At 42.8% G+C, this 19,621-nt stretch overlaps 1 protein-coding gene across 12 annotated transcripts in view; it reads left to right on the top strand.

The window, feature by feature from the left end:
- NFASC (neurofascin) overlaps positions 1 to 19,621 on the top strand; it is a 185,827-nt gene that overhangs the window by 72,346 nt on the left and 93,860 nt on the right. For all 12 annotated transcript variants that reach the window (XM_063955223.1, XM_063955232.1, XM_063955230.1 and 9 more), the window contains 5 exons: positions 6,986 to 7,091; positions 9,470 to 9,666; positions 11,323 to 11,445; positions 13,852 to 14,022; positions 18,401 to 18,512. In XM_063955223.1, the coding sequence (XP_063811293.1) occupies positions 6,986 to 7,091; positions 9,470 to 9,666; positions 11,323 to 11,445; positions 13,852 to 14,022; positions 18,401 to 18,512 (709 nt within the window). The remainder of the gene's footprint in view (positions 1 to 6,985; positions 7,092 to 9,469; positions 9,667 to 11,322; positions 11,446 to 13,851; positions 14,023 to 18,400; positions 18,513 to 19,621) is intronic.

The raw sequence follows: 19,621 nt of genomic DNA, 5'->3' as shown, positions 1-19,621 counted from the left end.
CAGTCTCCAGTTGGGTCGGGGTTCTTCTTCGTGGGTAAAAAGGACGGTTCGTTGCGACCCTGCATCGACTTCAGGGAATTGAACCGTATCACGATTAAAAACTCATACCCACTGCCTCTCATTTCGGTCTTGTTTGACCAGCTTCGTACTGCCACCATTTTTTCTAAGATTGACCCACGCGGTGCGTACAATCTAATCCGAATAAGAGAGGGGGATGAATGGAAGACTGCCTTTAATACCCACTCAGGGCATTATGAATATTTGGTGATGCCTTTTGGGCTCTGTAATGCCCCGGCAGTCTTCCAGGATTTCATGAATGATGTGCTCAGGGAATATTTGGATAGATTCTTAGTTGTATACTTAGATGACATCCTAATCTTCTCCCATTCCCTGGAGGAACATCGGAAGCATGTACGCTTAGTCCTCCAGAAACTCAGAGACCACCGGCTTGGGGCGAAGCTGGAGAAGTGCGAATTTGAAGTTCAGCAAATCGCATTTCTAGGATATATTATCTCCCCAGAAGGTTTCCAAATGGAGGGTTCCAAGGTACAGGCAGTCCTGGATTGGGTGCAGCCCACTAGTTTGAAGGCGCTTCAGCGTTTCCTGGGCTTTGCGAATTTTTATAGACGATTTATCGCTGGATTTTCGTCTATAGTGGCGCCCTTGGTGGCACTCACTAAGAAAGGGGCGGATGTTGCTCACTGGTCTTGTGAGGCTAAAGCGGCTTTTGCCCGTCTCAAAAGGGCATTTGTTTCGGCCAAGGTGCTGCGACACCCAGATCCAGAGCGTCCTTTTGTGGTGGAGGTGGATGCCTCTGAGATGGGTATTGGGGCAGTGCTTTCTCAGATGGGAGTGTCTGATAATCGCCTTCATCCCTGTGCTTACTTTTCCCGTAAATTTTCGCCTGCCGAGATGAATTATGACGTGGGTAACCGGGAATTGTTGGCTATTAAGGATGCACTCGAGGAGTGGAAACATTGGCTTGAGGGGGCTAAGTTTGTGGTCTCAATTCTCACTGACCATAAGAATCTGGCATATTTAGAGTCAGCGAAGCGTCTCAATGCCAGGCAGGCACGATGGGCTTTGTTTTTTGCTCGCTTTAATTTTTTGATAACATATCGCCCTGGGTCAAAAAACATCAAGGCTGATGCGCTCTCGCGGAGTTTTGCTCCAATCCAGGAGACCACCGAGGAGCCGTTGCCCATTGTTTCCCCATCATGTATTAAAGTGGGCATTACCCAGGACCTCTTATCATTAGTCCTTAGAGCACAGGAGCAGGCTCCTCCAGACCTTCCGGTAGGTCTTTTGTTTGTGCCTCCTAGGTTAAGACAGCGAGTGTTCCTGGAATTCCATGCCAAGAAGTCGGCAGGTCACCCGGGTATTGCCAGAACTCGGGAGTTGCTATCTAGGGTGGTGTGGTGGCCCTCGGTGGCTAAGGATGTGGATCAGTGGGTTCGGGCATGTGACATCTGTGCCCGAAATAAGACTCCTAGAGGGGTTCCTGTTGGCCCATTACATCCACTCTCTATCCCATCTAAGCCATGGACCCACATTTCAATGGATTTTGTGGTGGACTTGCCCAAATCCTCGGGGATGACAGCCATCTGGGTTGTCGTTGACAGGTTTTCGAAGATGGCGCACTTCGTTCCACTGGTTGGGCTGCCATCAGCCAGACGCCTGTCTGAATTATTTATGCTGCATGTTGTGCGTCTCCACGGGTTGCCACTTGATGTGGTCTCTGACCGCGGATCCCAGTTTGTGGCCAAATTCTGGAGGGCATTTTGTTCCGATCTCCAGATTTCTGTCAGCTTGTCGTCAGGCTACCATCCGCAGTCTAATGGGCAGACTGAAAGGGTGAACCAGTCCTTGGAGCAGTTCCTCAGGTGTTATGTCTCCAAGTGTCAGACTGACTGGATTGCTCATCTGTCCATGGCGGAGTTTGCCTATAACAACGCGGCTCACTCTGCTACAGGGATCTCTCCCTTCCTTTGTGTGTATGGGCATCATCCTAAGGCCAATTCTTTTGACCCCCTGGACTCCACGCCTGGTGGTTCCTCTGTGGTTTCGGTCCTTAGAGGTATTTGGCGGAAAGTGAAGAAAGCCCTTGTGTCTGTGTCATTAGTGACCAAAAGGGTTTCTGATAAGCGGAAAAGACCCTGCAGCTTCAAATCAGGAGACTTCGTCTGGTTGTCTACCAAGAATTTGAAGTTGAGACAGCCATCTCATAAGTTAGGGCCCCGGTTCATCGGCCCTTATAAGATCACCAGGGTTATCAATCCGGTGGCATTTCAGTTAGATCTGCCCCGTTCTTTGGGTATCAATAAAACATTTCATTGTTCCCTTTTAAAACGGGCGATTAGTAATCCTTCTTCCAGTGGAAGACCTTCCCCTCTTCTGATACGTGGCCAGAGGGAGTTTGTTGTTGAAAGGATTCTTGACTCCAAGGTGGTTCGGGGTCGGCTGTCATTTTTGGTGCACTGGAAGGGGTATGGCCCGGAGGAGCGGTCGTGGGTGCGCAGTTGTGATCTTCATGCCCCCAGACTGATACGCTCTTTCTTCTCGCAGTTCCCCGATAAACCCGGTGGTAGGGGTTCTTTGACCCCTCGTCAGAGGGGGGGTACTGTTAGGGTCTCCTGCCCTGTGCTGCCACGTCGTCATGGCAACCGGGGGACAAGGGCTAGTGGAGTAACCTGAGCGCAGCTGATACTCCGGTTCGGGTCTTTTGCTGTGCAGTGGTTATAGGCTCTGTGCACGGCAGGGGATCCGGTGCTGGTTTTTGTGCTCACAGTCTGTGAGGTCTGAGTGGGGCGTGGACAGCACCTGCTTTATAAGGCCTCTTTTCAGGGTAAGCAGATGCTGCTGAATCTTTGTTGGTTAGTCAGTTCATGAAAGTTAGCCAGTACTGTGTAGCTTTGTATTTGTTTGTTGCTTACTGCAAATAGGCCTGGGGATTTGGTATTACACTCTGCCAATCCAGACCTAGCAGTAAGACTGGAGTCAGTCGTTTAGCTTGCTGGGGTTCTGTACTACTCTGTGAACTTAGCAAGTTTGCGGCTGTATTCTAAGACTTGCCTGTCTAATCCTGTCTCACTGTGCTAGGTGTCAGGGGTCAGTTTAGTGGCAGTAAGCTAAAACCTGTGCACTGCAAGTGAGAATCAGGATTGTGGAGACTCTCCTTGTGTCTATCATTCCATCTCTGACCAAGGAGTTTACTGCCACACCCGTTGGTAACCCTTTAGGGTTTTGCTGTTGCCCTTAGCAACAGCATTTCGGGTTCTCTACGTATTAAAACACAACATCTTGCTTTTTCCATCTGTGCAGTTCTAATACAAGGGAGATACCCAGTTCCTTAGCCTCTGGGCTTCTCTGTTCACTTTGTGTGTATTTTGTTACCCTGTCACCTTCTGTGTACGTTATGTCATATTCCCCAGTTTGTCTGTGAGTCCATTTGTTTTGCATAACAGTTCAAACACCAGTACATTCCTGCAGACACTGGAGTGCATAACAGTTCTGACACCAGTACTTTCCTGCAGGCACTGGTGTGCATAACAGGTATGTACCTTAGTGCAGGTATGTGTCATAGTGTCGGTATGTACCTTAGTGCAGGTATGTGCCTTAGTGTGGGTATGTGCCTTAGTGCAGGTATGTGCCTTAGTGTGGGTATATGCCTTAGTGCAGGTATGTGCCTTAGTGTGGGTATGTGCCTTAGTGCTGGTATGTGTCATAGCATCGGTATGTACCTTAGTGCAGGTATGTGTCATAGTGTTGGTATGTGTCTTAGTGCAGGTATGTGTCATAGCATCGGTATGTACCTTAGTGCAGGTAGGTGTCATAGTGTTGGTATGTGTCTTAGTGCAGGTATGTGCCTTAGTGTGGGTATGTGCCTTAGTGCAGAAATGTGCCTTAGTGTCGGTATGTACCTTAGTGCAGGTATGTGCCTTAGTGCAGGTATGTGCCTTAGTGTGGGTATGTGCCTTAGTGTAGGTATGTGTCATAGCGTCGGTATGTACCTTAGTGCAGGTATGTGCTTTAGTGCAGGTATGTACCTTAGTGCAGGTATGTGCCTTAGTGTGGGTATGTGCCTTAGTGCGGGTATGTGCCTTAGTGTGGGTATGTGCCTTAGTGCGGGTATGTGCCTTAGTGCGGGTATGTGCCTTAGTGTGGGTATGTACCTTAGTGCAGGTATGTGCCTTAGTGCAGGTATGTGCCTTAGTGTGGGTATGTGCCTTAGTGTAGGTATGTGTCATAGCGTCGGTATGTACCTTAGTGCGGGTATGTGCCTTAGTGTGGGTATGTGCCTTAGTGTAGGTATGTGTCATAGCGTCGGTATGTACCTTAGTGCAGGTGTGTGCCTTAGTGTGGGTATGTGCCTTAGTGCAGGTATGTGTCATAGCGTCGGTATGTACCTTAGTGCTGGTATGTGCCTTAGTGCAGGTATGTACCTTAGTGCAGGTATGTGCCTTAGTGTGGGTATGTGCCTTAGTGCGGGTATGTGCCTTAGTGTGGGTATGTGCCTTAGTGCGGGTATGTGCCTTAGTGCAGGTATGTGCCTTAGTGCGGGTATGTGCCTTAGTGTGGGTATGTACCTTAGTGCAGGTATGTGCCTTAGTGCAGGTATGTGCCTTAGTGTGGGTATGTGCCTTAGTGTAGGTATGTGTCATAGCGTCGGTATGTACCTTAGTGCGGGTATGTGCCTTAGTGTGGGTATGTGCCTTAGTGTAGGTATGTGTCATAGCGTCGGTATGTACCTTAGTGCAGGTGTGTGCCTTAGTGTGGGTATGTGCCTTAGTGCAGGTATGTGTCATAGCGTCGGTATGTACCTTAGTGCTGGTATGTGCCTTAGTGCAGGTATGTACCTTAGTGCAGGTATGTGCCTTAGTGCGGGTATGTGCCTTAGTGCGGGTATGTGCCTTAGTGTGGGTATGTGCCTTAGTGTGGGTATGTGCCTTAGTGCGGGTATGTGCCTTAGTGTGGGTATGTGCCTTAGTGCGGGTATGTGCATTAGTGTGGGTATGTGCCTTAGTGTGGGTATGTTCCTTAGTGCAGGTATGTGCCTATACAGTACCTAATTGGACATTAAATGTTTTGCTACCTATACGTGTGCAAATATTAGGACTATACATATTGCATACAGGGGCATCATTTACACTGAACAACAACAATCAAATATCAGTGAGCTCTTTATCTGGCAGCTGCCAGTTAGAAAATGTAAGCAAGTGTCTGATAGGTTGCTTTAAGTGCAACTTGTATGTATAGAATTGCTGTGCTATTGATTACTGCCAGGGTGTGGGCAGGTTGTACCCTGGGGATCAGTACGTAATCCCGCTGGACGGGATCCCGGCGGTCGAAATACCGACGCCGGAATCCCGACCACACAATCCCGACAGGGGTGGTGAGCGGAACGCAGCCCCTTGCGGGCACACTATTATATTCTCCCTCTATGGGTGTCGTGGACACCCACGGAGGGAGAATATGTCGGGATTGTGGCGGTCGGGATTGTGGCGGTCGGGATTGTGGCGGTCGGGATTCCGGCGTCGGTATTTCAACCTCCGGGATCCTGTCCAGCGGGATGTTGACCGCATCCCTGTTCCATGGTAAGTGCTTGAGGCATTCTGATTGCAGACGGTTATTAAGATAAAAAAAAAACATTTCTGCTTTCACGATTGCAACAATAGCTTCGGAGTCTCTTTACTCTGAGAAATGACCTATCCAAGCGAATCTTAGTCTTATGTCATTGGTTGGCTGGAGGAAGTCTTCTTCAGCAGGATGTGTTCCATTGCTCAGATTCCCTGACACAGCCATGCAGACAAGCCACCTGTACAGAATCATATCCCACCATATGTTACCTACATTTATGTGATTTCAAATACCAAAGCTTGAAAAGATTACTTACTGTAGCTTGTTCTTTTAGTTCCTATCTCCAGAATTAGCGTGATGATCAGACTTAAGGAAGGCAGGTATATAACAGTAATGAGAAACACAGAGAGAAAAATATATATATAAATAGTATAACTGCTATATAAGAAAAATAAATTATACTATACGTATACAAGTCATATTTGGGCATTACTCATAGGGCATAGGATGGATTCCACACAGGATATGCTTTTTCTATCTGAGCATGTGCTAAAGAAGCACAAATAGCTAAGTTACAGATGTGTCCTCATACATCTTGCCTCAATACACCACGCAGCGGGAGATGCCAAGTGTGAGTGAGTTGACAGGTCTGTGCAACTCCGTTAGCATCAGGTGCTTTTTTGCCAAAAATGTGTTTTATGCGCATCTCTGTGAATAAGACGCCTAAGCAGACTCTGCTGATTAAAATGATATGTGGCATGCCTGTACTCTGTGTGCGACCGCGCCTGTATCTGCATACAAAATGCTACGTTACCATGTTTTCTATCATTTCATATGCAGGTACAGCCACGGTCGCACACAGAATATATCGTTAGTGTCTGGCGTCTTTTTGTGCCAAAAAATGGGTGTTATTTGTATCGCTATGCGAATAAGATACACAAGCAGACTCTGCTGATTAAATGATATGTGGCATGCCTATATTCTGTATGCGACTGCGCCTGTATCTGCATGCGGAGTGCTACATTGCAGCATAGCATTTCGTATGCAGATACAGCCACGGTTGCACACAGAATATAGGCATGTCACCTATCATTTTAAACAGCAAAAGCATGGCATGACTAGAAGGGCTGTTTAATTTGCTGGGTGGCTAGATGTAAGTGGCACAGCTGTATACAGAATTATAGGGAGGAAGCTATCTTTGAATAATGTAGTTGGTGGTGCTCCCTAAAGTCAGGCACAGAGATACTAGCATTTGCTATTATATTTGAGTTTTAGGCAGTTGTATGTTTATTTGCTGTTGTGTGTGCTAACATTGTGGGAACTCTTTGGGTGCTTAGCCACTGCAAAAGACAATGGGGATCTGTAAATGTGGAATCCCTTACCGAATCTATCACTCTTCTGTCTGCAGTTCTTCAGCCCCCAACTATCACCAAGCAGTCTGTGAAGAATTATATTGTTGATCCACGTGATAATATTTTCATTGAGTGTGAAGCTCAGGGAAACCCACATCCCACGTAAGTGTTAAAAAAAGAATGTAAAGTCATATGAGAAAGGAATAGGAGGAACTATTATGTGTGTGTTTTGTGCATGTTTTAAACTAAAGCTAAACAATGATTTAATATGGAAATCCTGGTGTTACAGTACAGGGATCTTTAGGGTGGAATTACAGTTTGTGACTTGTACCTTCTTTGATTACTAAATCAGCAATGATTGCTCAGAAGGTTATTGATTACAGCATGCTACCAGATATCTCTGCATGTCCTTCCAATGTCATGAACTTAATCAATATATTAAGTACTTTGTTAGCAGCCATGCATTGTATATAAGGGCAGAACTCTCAGAGACAATTGAGGCACCTGCCTCCGGGCGCAAAGTCCTGAAGGGGCTCCTCCATATACAGCATGTACAATGTACAACAGTGTGGCTCACAGAGGGATTTGTGTGTGACTGCCGTTTTTCCACTGCAGCCGTGCAGCGGTGAACTTTATTCCTCTCTGGCCAAGGAGCTCTGCTAACACCTTCAATAGGACCAAGGACAGCTCCCACCTGGTGCCGCTCAGCCTGTGCTGCAGCAAGTGATGGTGCACCTGCCACTGCTGCTGGAGTGTGAGCTGAGCTGGGACCCGATACACCTCTCTGATCTCCTACCCCTGGGTCTGCTGCCTCCCCTCCCGAGTATACCTATACTTAAGGCTGGTGACCATCTTCCCAGTAATATTTTCGGAAAGATGGCGCCCGCACACTAAAAGCAAAGTATATGGCACTGTGGCAGAGTCTTTGCTCTCTAGTGCATATGCGTTGTCTTCCCATATATCACTGGGAAGATGGCACCGGTCAAGAGGGAATGAGGGACTTTGCTTGCTGTCCACACCTGTATTAATTTCTTAATTTCAGTCCTCCCCATATTCCCAGCCCTCATCTGTTGACTTTGTTTCCACATTGTCTTTGTCTGTTACCCTGCAGTATAGCTCACCATCAGCTGCCTGTCATATCTCTTGATCTGTGGATACACAACCCTTGTCAGCTGCTGGCAGCATAGCATTCATTTAGGACTACAGCTAGCAACATAGAAACATCCATCCTTGTGTTATTTTCGTTGAGCCTGTTACTCAGTGCATTCTTAATATATCACAAATTGACTAATATATTAGACCCACTGTTGATCAGTATATTTATTTATTTATTACCAGTTATTTATATAGCGCACACATATTCCGCAGCGTTTTACAGAGAGACTATTTGGCCATTCACATCTGTCCATGCCCTAGAGGAGCTTACACTCTATATTCCCTACCACATGTACACGCACACACATTCATGCTAGGGTTAATTTTGATGGGATGCAATTAGCCTACCAGTATATTTTTGAATTGTGGGAGGAAATCAGAGTACCCGGAGGAAACCCACGCAAGTACGGGGAGAATATACAGTTAGAGCCATGGTGGGAATAGAACCCATGATCTCAGTGCTGTGAGGCAGTAATGAAAACCATTACACCTTATGTATTGTCCAATATATATATGGAACTACAGTTATTGGTTTCCTTATATTTTAATAAACCTATTTGATACTTTTTCCTCTTGTACTATACATCTGTTTACTATCCAAAACGTTTATCTAAAACATACATAGGCCTACTTTATCACACACTAAGGGGTCTGTTCATGAAGCAGTGAAAAGTGTGGATAAGTGAGCCAGTGGAGAAGTTGCCCATGGCAACCAATCAGCATTGAAGTAACATTTATAATTTGCATACTATACAATTTTATGAAGCAGCTGATTGGTTGCTATGGGCAATTTATCCACAGGTTCACTTCTCCACTCTTTTCACTGCTTCATGAATAAACCCCTAATTTTGCTAATTTATTATTAAATCCATTTTTAGGATTACTGTAATCTCAATATTGTGTTTAGGCTATTTGACACATTGGGGTATACTCAATTAGGTGCCGGGAGGATTCGTGGCAAGCGCTGCGAGCCCGCAAGGGGCACTTTTGCGCTTGCCCCACTGCCAGCATTCCGGCACCTGGCATCCCCCGATCGAGATTCTGACCGCCGGGATGACGAGTGCCGGTATATAGACACCAACCCCCTAAATTTATTTGATAAAAAGGCCCCAAAGAAACATATTCTACTTCAGTATGACAGTGTGCATACACAAACACACACACACACACACACACACACACACACACACACACACACACACACACACACACACACACACACCATATTTGTTTTCCCTTATTTTTGGGGGGCACCAAACTCTGACTTGCCTCTGTGAAACTAGGATTAACTTCTACCCCTGATTGGATAGTTACATCTTATACCTCCTCTACCTGTTTAGATCCTGTTTCATGATACTGTTAACATTTTCATTTTATTTCCATAGATTTACATGGACGCGGAATGGGAAATTTTACAATGTGGCCAAAGATCCAAAAGTTTCATTTCGTAGGAGGTCTGGAACCCTGATCATAGACATTTATGGTGGTGGGCGGCCTGAGGACTATGAGGGAGAATATCAGTGCTTTGCTCGCAACAGGCATGGGACAGCTCTTTCCAATAAGATCTTGCTGCAAGTCTCTAGTAAGTTCCCAGGGAGGAGTAACAGACTGGAGTCAGAACATACTGTAGGTGGATGGTAAAAATAGTATAACAATAATAGCAAAATGTCACTAGAGGTGCATCACCTAAATGCAGATAAAATAAACTGTAAATGATTTGCAGTGGAAAAAAACAGGATTGTCTTGTTCAACCGTTTAGATACAGCGGGGTAAATTTACTAAGGTGGGAGTTTTCTAGAACTGGTGATGTTGCTCATAGCAACCAATCAGATTCTACTTAACATTTATATAGCTGCTTCGAGAAGATATTAGATAGAATATGATTGGTTGCTATGGGCAACATCACCAGTTCTAAAAAACTCCCACCTTAGTAAATTTATCCTGGCGTGTTTTGGGAATATACATATGATAAGGCAAATAGAAGCAGTAAGATCAGGCCAGGTACCCAATGACTCCCACACCCACTTCCCACTTTGGCCGCAATGTTTATGCTTCATGCTGTACTTACTTGAGGGGTAAGTTAAGTATTTTTCATTACCCACCTGCTTGTTCCACAACCATACGCAGCTGAAGCATTGGTTATATGTACTTCCTATGTCATGCACCATCATATTTTAGAGAATTGTCTTTTATAAATTGCAGCTTTAATCGTTGCAAAGCAATTTACATAATGTTGTTAGATTTCCTACTACTTGCATGTAAATGATTAAGGTAGCTTGAGTAACCGATGTGCAAAATAAAATAGCTTTCCTTTAATCCTTTTTATATTGCAGCTGTTTTCCACAGTAACATTAATGGATAAAAACTAAGGTTAATAGGCGTAATACTGCTCGCTTAAGGCATCTTCTCCTTCATAATGTGGGTGGACAGGAGTCTTTATGTTAGAAGCACAGGCCAGTTGCGTTTCCTCAGGCTTGCAGCTTGCAGTGTGTAGGATGAACATAGAAAAGGTTAATTTTGTTAACTCTTCTGATAAACTGTACACAGTATAGAAAGTGGAATTAAATAACTAGTTAAATAAATGCAAAGGCAGTAGATACATTCAGAACAGATATAGATGTGCTCTCATACATCTAGCCTCAATACGCCATGCAACTGCAGATGCCTGAAGTGGCTGAGCCGCCAGGACCCCTGCAGCTCTGCTAACATCAGGTGGGTTTTTTTGCCGAAAATGCATCTTAGTCCAAACACGATGTGACTAGAATGCACAAGGAGAATGTGCTGATTAATTTGATATATGACACTTATATAATGTGTGTGACTGTATACAGAGCAGAAAACAGCTACAGCTGCTACATTGTAGCACCTCGTATACAGATTCAGAGACTCAGACACACACAGATATACAAGTGCCATATATCAAATTAATCAGCACAGTCTCCGCGTGTAACGTAGTCACATCACAGTGCAGCTGAGACAATTTTTTTCCTTAAAAATAAGCTAAAAATATGCCCAATGCTAGAAGATTCTCACAAGGCATGGTGTGTCGAGAAGGGCTGTTTGGCGTGACTGCAGCAAAAATGTATAAGGACACATCTGTACAGTTGTTGACAAATTCTTTATATGTATGCAGCAAAAGTACGTAGAATATAATCCAGTGCTGTGATATTGCTTAGTCCATGAGAATATATAGTACATGTTTTGTCACACAATATGAAACTCTGTCTTTATTCTGCAGGATCCCCATTGTGGCCTAAAGAAAACCTGGACCCTGTTGTTGTGAACGAGGGGGCTTCCCTCACTCTGCAATGCAACCCTCCCCCCAGTCTCCCTCCTCCGGTCATATTCTGGATGAGCAGCTGTAAGTGGTCTGATTTGATCTGCACACTGTACCAATCAGGGACAGTACATATAAGCAAGGTTTTTCTTCCACTCACTTTATACTGTGTAGGGAGGAGACAGTGCCACAGTAGGGTAACTGTAATACATTCACCATACACAGTGGCGATACTTTGGATTTTCAGTGTCTTTAAGTGTCTCTAACACAGGATGTGTGTGCCACTGGGTGGGTGAGAGAGGGAGTGGGGAGGAATACATTCAGGATGCCCGCAGTTGGGATGCATGGCAGCTGAAATCCTGACGCTGGAATCCCGACACCAGTGGAAATGCCGGTGCCGGAATACTGACAGCTGGGATCCTGAACGTAAGTATGCCGGGTACTGTTAGGGCTAGGCCGCTGCTGGGGGGGGGTTAGGGTTAGGCTGCTTTTAGATTTAGGCAGCATCGGTTAGGGTAAGGCCGGGGGGAGTTGCGGGGGGGTGTTCTGGTTAGGCTGCAGGGATGGGGGGGGTTAGGGTTAGTGGTGTAGGGGGAGGGGCAGTGGCAAACGCAGGATTTGCATGGGGGGGTTTCCAGAACTGGGTGGAGCCAATCACAGGGGTGGGGACTGAGGTGACCCATTATATGCTGGGTCCGTAAAACTAGTGTGTGTGTGTGTGTGTGTGTGTGTGTGTGTGTGTCTGTGTGTATATATATATACATATCTACACATATATATACCATATATATATATATATATATATACACATACATACACACACACATACATATACACATATACATAGCATATTAAACATGCACACATATATATATATATATATATATATATACACACACACACACACATACAGTACATGTATCTAAACACATGTATATATATCATATGTGTGTGAGTTTATATGTATGTATGTATGTATATACATGTGTATATATGTATGCACATGGATATATATGTACTATAATTAAAATAAAGTAAACTTTTTTTGCACTTAAAAGTGCCACCAGGAAGACAGCAGGCTGCAGAGGACGCTAGACAGCCATTAATAATACTCATGCAGCTAAAAAAAAAATATATATATATATATATTATTATTTTTTTAGTGGAGGGGGGTTTCTGGGTGCTCGGAAACCCCCCCTGGGTGCGCCACTGGGGGGGGGGAGGTGAATGTACTTTCCAAGCCGTATCAGGAGTCTCACCTTTGGAATGCCGATGTCGGTCTTTTGACCACCCCCATCCATGGGAATAAGCAGATTTTCTGTGGGAAAGATGAGAAAGTGACCGGTAAATACAGAGCAAGGGGCATAATTAGGGTTACAGTGTTGTCACAAGGAAGGGGTGCCAGTTTTAAATCTCCTATCTAAGTATAATTTTCCTGTAACTTTTTTACTATGCTATAAAGAAATATGAAGCAGTATTATCACCAGGATCCCAAGGTCAGCCATGTATACTCCTCACATATGCACTACTTACACTGCTGACTTCACTGCACTCATGCATCTCAATTAAGTCCAGTATATCCATGCTACATGGGTAGCTCATGTGTCTGGATAGGAATGGCTCAATTAGCTGTTATGAGGAAATGAGTCTGAATCATTGCACAAGGTTCTTGTAAAGTGGAAAACAGCACCTCCATATTTATTAAAAATGTAGAACGTACTTGTTTGGAATACGTACGATTTACTGGCGGTCGGGATGCCGGCTGTCCATATCCCAACAGCAGCATCCCACCCACCAAGGTGCCGGCAGCGGGGCGAGTGCAAAAAGTCTCCTTGCGGGCTCGGAGGCTCGCTGCACTCGCCACAGGATCTATTCCCACTCTATGGGTGTCGTCGACACCCACGAGTAGGAAAAGTCCTGTTTTGCCGGGATTCCAGCTGGCGGCATTGCCGGCTGTTAGGATTCCGGCATCGGTATCCTGACCGCTGGAATCCCGACAGCCGGCAAATTGAATGGATAAAATGCAATACTAGGTTCCATTTCTTTTTGACATATTAGTGCTTTTTATGGTAGTTTCTTTTAAATAAAATGTATAACCAGTATAGGTCTGAGTTTTCCTAAGAACAGCTTTATACTTGAGAGCCCAAGTTTAGTCTATTTCCAGAGTATGGTGCACAATGCATGTGTCATTGAGTTATTTTGAAAACAGGAGGACTTGTGGAGACTGCCTACAGTATGCAGGGACGTGCGGTGCTCACCCCACCGCACGTCACTGACAGTATGTGCTCTTAAACACTGCACAATCCTTGTTTGCTTTCAAAATTGTCTTGGCACTTTGGCCTTAACAGTAATGTATGCCACTGATTAGAAAATGAAAATGACACCTATATAAGGCAATTAAAATGTATTTGAGTCTGAAAAGTACTTTGGAGGATCACATAGTATGCAGAGCCTGATATACTATATCCTCTATCTCTCTTCACGATGTAGCCATGGAGCCAATTACACAGAACAGACGAGTGTCTCAGGGTCTGAATGGGGATCTGTACTTCTCTAATGTCCTGCGTGAGGATGCACTGACCGATTACAGCTGCAATGCTCGCTCCCATTTCACACACACCATCCAACAGAAGAATGCGTACACTCTCAAAGTGCTGACCAGTAAGTGGCCCCGCATTCCCTGTGGTGTAACAGGCTTTGGTTCTGTATATTCAAATGCAGCTTCTGTCTTACAGGTTTTACTGTGTATACTGTAAGTGAAGATATCAGCAGTCTGAATGCTTCAAGTTGTAACAGTGCAGTCTCACTAATCTATGCTCAATATTTATCCATCATCCTATCAGTAGCCAAGACTGAAGCACAGCTACAAGCTGACTGCACAAGAGCACCTGACTGTATCTTAGGGCAAAAGTCGTTAGATAAGGATCTTCCATTTTTTCATTGTAATCTTCTTCTAAATTAGGAATATACTTTATTAATACATAGAATTTATCGCCAATTGATGTTTTTTGTAACAAGTATTAGATCATATAGGCATACATTATTGCATAAAAGATAGCATAGCTTGATTCTCTGTTTTTGTATTATCAGTTTGTGTGGAAGCTTCCAATCTGCTTGTCTACAAAAGCACTAAAATAAATCTCACTAATCCGCTCCAACTGTGCTCTTAATTGTGACAATTTATGGGCTGTAGCAGTATTTCTGACAACACAGCCTATCCGTTCACTAGAAGCTAGTAACATCACTCAGAGACTTCATGGCTCCCTCTAGTGTGTGTAGTTGGTTGTGCATCACAGCTTGAATATATTAATCATGCTAGACTGGCTTTAGTAAGTGGAATGTTATGAAAAAAGTGTTTCCCGCTTAATTCAGTAATAAAAGCTACAAAAAGACATTTTAATTGCAAATATTGATTGCTAATCCCCACTGCTACAAGTATGATTATGTGCGGTATTTTAATCTGCCTATTTCTCTCAAAGCCATTTCTGTGAAGAACCAGTGATCCAGTGGACTACCTAAGTAATATTTTACTGCATCACAGAACCTGTTTTATGAATACTGTACATGATACAGTAATAACACACTTCATGCCAGTTTATGGGTAAATCCTGCAGAAATTCTTCCCGCTGCTATTATTCTTTTTTAAGCTTATTTTTTTGCCAAATAGCAAATGTTTGCTGGAATTGTCATAACTCCTGGCCATCAGCACTGGCAGAATTAATTGCAGTTGTCTTGCTGTCTGGATGTCACTGGCTCTGTGTACTTTTCTGCTATTACTGTCGCCATTTCATTTTGTCTATTGTCATCATTACATCTTTTTCTCCTTTACACAAACCCTTTATTCATAAACCATTTATCGGTTCTTAATCTCCCCCATGTCCCTTTACACTAGGTAAAATATTCTATTTATCAAATCTCTATTTGGATGATTAAATTTCTACTAATCTAAGGCAAGATTTATTATACCATTGACATTTTTGCACACAATTTTAACACAACTGTATTTAAACATTGCGGCAACTTTACTGATAAAGTTCAAATGACTTTACTGTGATGTTGTTGCCATTCACTTGGGGCAATGGTGCTCACGTGCACGTTAATGAATCCTATTATACCTACCTCCTCTCTATCTGACATCCAGTTACATACACTTTTCCGTGCTGAATATGTCAAAACTGCATGCTTGCTCAGGCACACCCAGCTGCTCTTTAAATTGTGCATTTGCTACCTAGCCTCTATAACTTGTTTGCTACCTTTTCTTTTCCTACTAATCTCTCTTTACATCACTTCATGCTCTACAATCTGTCTTTTTCTCATCTTCCACTCCAAGTATGTTCTTCTTGGGCTCTCATAGTGTCTTGTTTATTACAGAAAATTCCCGTAATGACTCTGCAATACATTCCACTGTGAACCTCACTAAAATGTACCATGGTGAGTCCTTGGGGTCCCTAGACCTCCATCCAATCTCACCTCTTAGCTAACCACTCTGACTGTATTCATAACAATGCCTGGAGACGAGAATCCCCAGCCTTGAAGCTATCCAGAACTATAACATGCAAACCCTTTTAAGGTTCCAGAGTTATTGATTGGTAATACTACATGTAAGCATGTATAAGACACAGTAGTTAGGTGCAAGTACTAATCAGTTCTCGTTCCCAAAAATGAGTCTTTCCTCTCCTGCAGTAAGGCAGAAATAATAACGTAAACTAAATAGTGAGTTCCCAATACGCTGTCATTTGTATCACATTAAACTAAGAATAGTACAGAAAAATTTAATTATATAGGAAAATATAAATGTAAGTGATACCTATTCATCTACTCTAGACCATGTTTAAAAATACATAAAATCATATAAAGATATTCATAATCAGTTTTGACTAAATAACTTGCTATGTGTGGATATATGTATAACTTACAAAGTACATTTAAAGTAGAGATACATAAAAATCCTTTTATTTTGTCATTTCAAGATACCCCCTCCCCCCCCTTCCCCCTCTACAGTATTTCATTGCTACCCCCACTATTTCATGGCTACCCATTATAGGAATGCTGAGCACGACTTGCCCTAAATCTTCTCCTTTAATTCCTGTCTCGCTGTTGCTCTATGTGGCTTTGTAACCAAGGCTGGCTTTGCACTGCTGACTTCTGGTCTTCACTCTTTTACGCTACTTGCGACCATTGCTTTTAAACTGCAGGATACATCACTGGGTCTCTTTAAAACCAATGCTAGTACCTTTTATAGTTTTTCCAAGGGCACCTATTCCACTGACACCCATTGGGTTGGCAGCGTAGAACTGAGCCTATCCATGGAAAACATAACAAATAGCATTATCAAGGGTGTATTTTCTTTGTGATGGTAATAACTGTTCATACATATAATGGCATTCTTCATGATGGGATGTGAAACCTTTCTGTGCTTGGGACACTGAACAGTACAGGTAATGAGAAACTTATCCTCAAAGTCATTGTCAGAAGCACCAGCTGGATAAGGAGGATCTAATTAGGGCTTTTGTCAGACACCAAAATAAGAACTACCATGTAACATAACACCTGGCACCCTATACAGATATCTGAGTGAAGAATGCAGTTGAACATGTAAAACCTATACTCATTTGGTTATTCATCTATCTTTTGAGTTCTGTCATATATTGAAAGAGCCCTGAATAATCTTAAATGTGTTCATCATGCAGAACATCTATTTGTGCATGGCAAAAAGGGCGAAGTTCAGACACCCAGGGTGCATTCGAGCTGTTCCATTTTGGCAGCTAATACAATTTTAGAACAAGTGAAAGACTCTACAGCAAAAATAGTTTTTGAATTCATTTTTTTATTTCTAGGTTTCATTACATCGTTCTCTTCATCTCAGTTATCACTCTGTTTAATTATAAAGCCATCAATGTACCCGATAAAACTGGGTGGCCTCTGAAGACAAACCAAATAAAGTGAGGAACACTGAGCTGCCGGCATGTTCACATTATAAACCCACTGATAGGTTCTCACTAATTAACAAGTAATTGACTAACTCTGTACTCCAGGCCTATTTGGGGTCCTATGGGGGTTGTACACAGATCCTTAAACTGAGATCAGGTGTCTCATGTAACAGATTGAACCTTGCCAAAGAGATGTAAAATGATTTCCAAAGGGATATAGCACTGAAGCAGCAGTTTATTTCCATGTATTTTATAGATAAACATTTGTCTTTGTTTTGAACATGTGAAAGACATAACATTGCTGCGTTTACTCATCCTTTTATTACCTACATGGAAACTTTTAAGGGTTAGTAGATGGCCAAACATTAATGTTTGAATAATACTTAAAAAAGTCCCTTGGTAATGGCTGAATACAAGGAAAAATAAGCAATTATTACTGGCAACAACAGTAGCGGGTATAGTGTCTGATTCATATTTGTAAGTAAAGCAAAAAAACAAGCAACTGGGTGAATCATGCTGCACTGCAGATGTAACATGTGCAGAGAGTTAGATTTGAATGGTGTGTGTTCAAACTGAAATCTGAATTGCAGTGTAAAAATAAAGCTGTCTAATATTTGTGGGCTACATGCAAAAGCAGCCTGCATTTACATTGCACAGAAAAAAGTATAAATGTATTTGCTCCCCTTGCATGGCATCATGGTTTGTTCCAGGCACAAAGTTACTTGCCTTTGTTTGCTGTACTTACAAACATGATCCAGGCCCATGGTCCCAGTCATCTAGGCCTCATTTTTGGAAATTGGGGGACATGTACTAAGCATTGATAAAAGTGGAGAAGTGAGCCAGTGCAGGAGTTGCCCATGGCAACAAATCAGTTGCTCTGTATACTTTTATTGTATGCAAATTATAAATGTTATGTCAATGCTGATTAGTTGCCATAGGCAACTTCTCCACTGGCTCACTTCTCCTCTTGTATCACTGCTTAGTACATCTCTCCCTTAGAGAAATACTGGGTATAGTTGCTATATTAAATGAGTTTACTCACAGCATACCTATGGTTTTGTGCGATGGACTACTTGTTCTATCTAATATAACTTCTTATTTGTTCTCAGCCCGTGAGGTACCAGAAAGAACGCCAACATTCTTGCTACCCACAGGTACTTCTAGCACCAAGTTGGTGCTGCGTGATGAAGATCTGCTCCTAGAGTGTATCGCCTCTGGCGTGTAAGTGTCTCTATAAACCTACCTACATTTCTGTTAGCACTACTGTCCCTAGATATTCCTTTACATAGTGTTTTAGCATGTTATACTGCTAAATTAGAAGGATCTTAGATTTCATTAAAGATATCCCTGATTATATGCTTTAATAAAGGTACAGGTTCATTATTTCTAATGTAACACTTATTGTCCTACAGAACACTAAAGTGATTGGATCAGAATTTACCATTTATATAGAAATTATTTACAGGATCTCTTAAACACATGGGGCGGAATGTAATGGCGTCCGAGTTTGCCGGAGGTGCAAGATGCCAGCCAAACTCAGACGTTTTTTTAAAGAGGCAATCATTTACAAGGCAAAACCATACCTTGTAAATGACTGCTGCTTTAAAAAATCATCCTAGTTTGGTAAACTCAGACACCATTACATGCCGCCCATTGACTTCCGATTTAATGTCACATAAGTATATTGTGTTTATTCCGGGAAATGTGCTCATGGAGGAGGCGGCAAGCCACAATTCTCTTGTCATGTAAATATATTTATTTCTACTTTAGAGCAGGAACAAAGGGATATTATCATCATTAATGAAAAAAACAGTAATAATATCACTACAAAAAATAGCTGCTGGTTTGAAAATAGCTATTTATTTCATAAAACAAATTTGCATAAAATTAATTTAAAACAGATTTCTCTCATTACAAGCAAATAAATATACATAAATGTAACTTGCAATAAAAATTGGACTAATATTGTATAGCCTTAGATGGTACTGCACAAGTCCAACCAATTAAGAGATTAGCAGCAAGTCTCTATGGCAAGTGTATTAATGGCCAATGTCAGTGTCAGTAGAAGCAGGAAAAATATCTGTAGTACAAAGTGTCAGAGCATTCGGTTTCCCAATATAGATTGCTGGTTATGTGTCGGCATCAAAGTTAGTTAATTCCTATTTAGCTTATTATTCACGCAGTCACAAGTATAAAAACCCGGGCCTCCTGTTGGGCAAAAACAGCATTATTTTGCCTGAAAAAGTCCACCCATTTACATGAGCCGCATGGTTAGATGGTATTGTGGTAATGGGCTGTATGGGCTGTATCGGCACCCTGGTTTGGTGGCA

Source organism: Pseudophryne corroboree, chromosome 2 (assembly GCF_028390025.1).
Source record: "Pseudophryne corroboree isolate aPseCor3 chromosome 2, aPseCor3.hap2, whole genome shotgun sequence".
Lineage (NCBI taxonomy): Eukaryota > Metazoa > Chordata > Amphibia > Anura > Myobatrachidae > Pseudophryne > Pseudophryne corroboree.
Note: the sequence above shows the minus strand (reverse complement) of the source record. Positions and strands in the feature narration are given on the sequence as shown.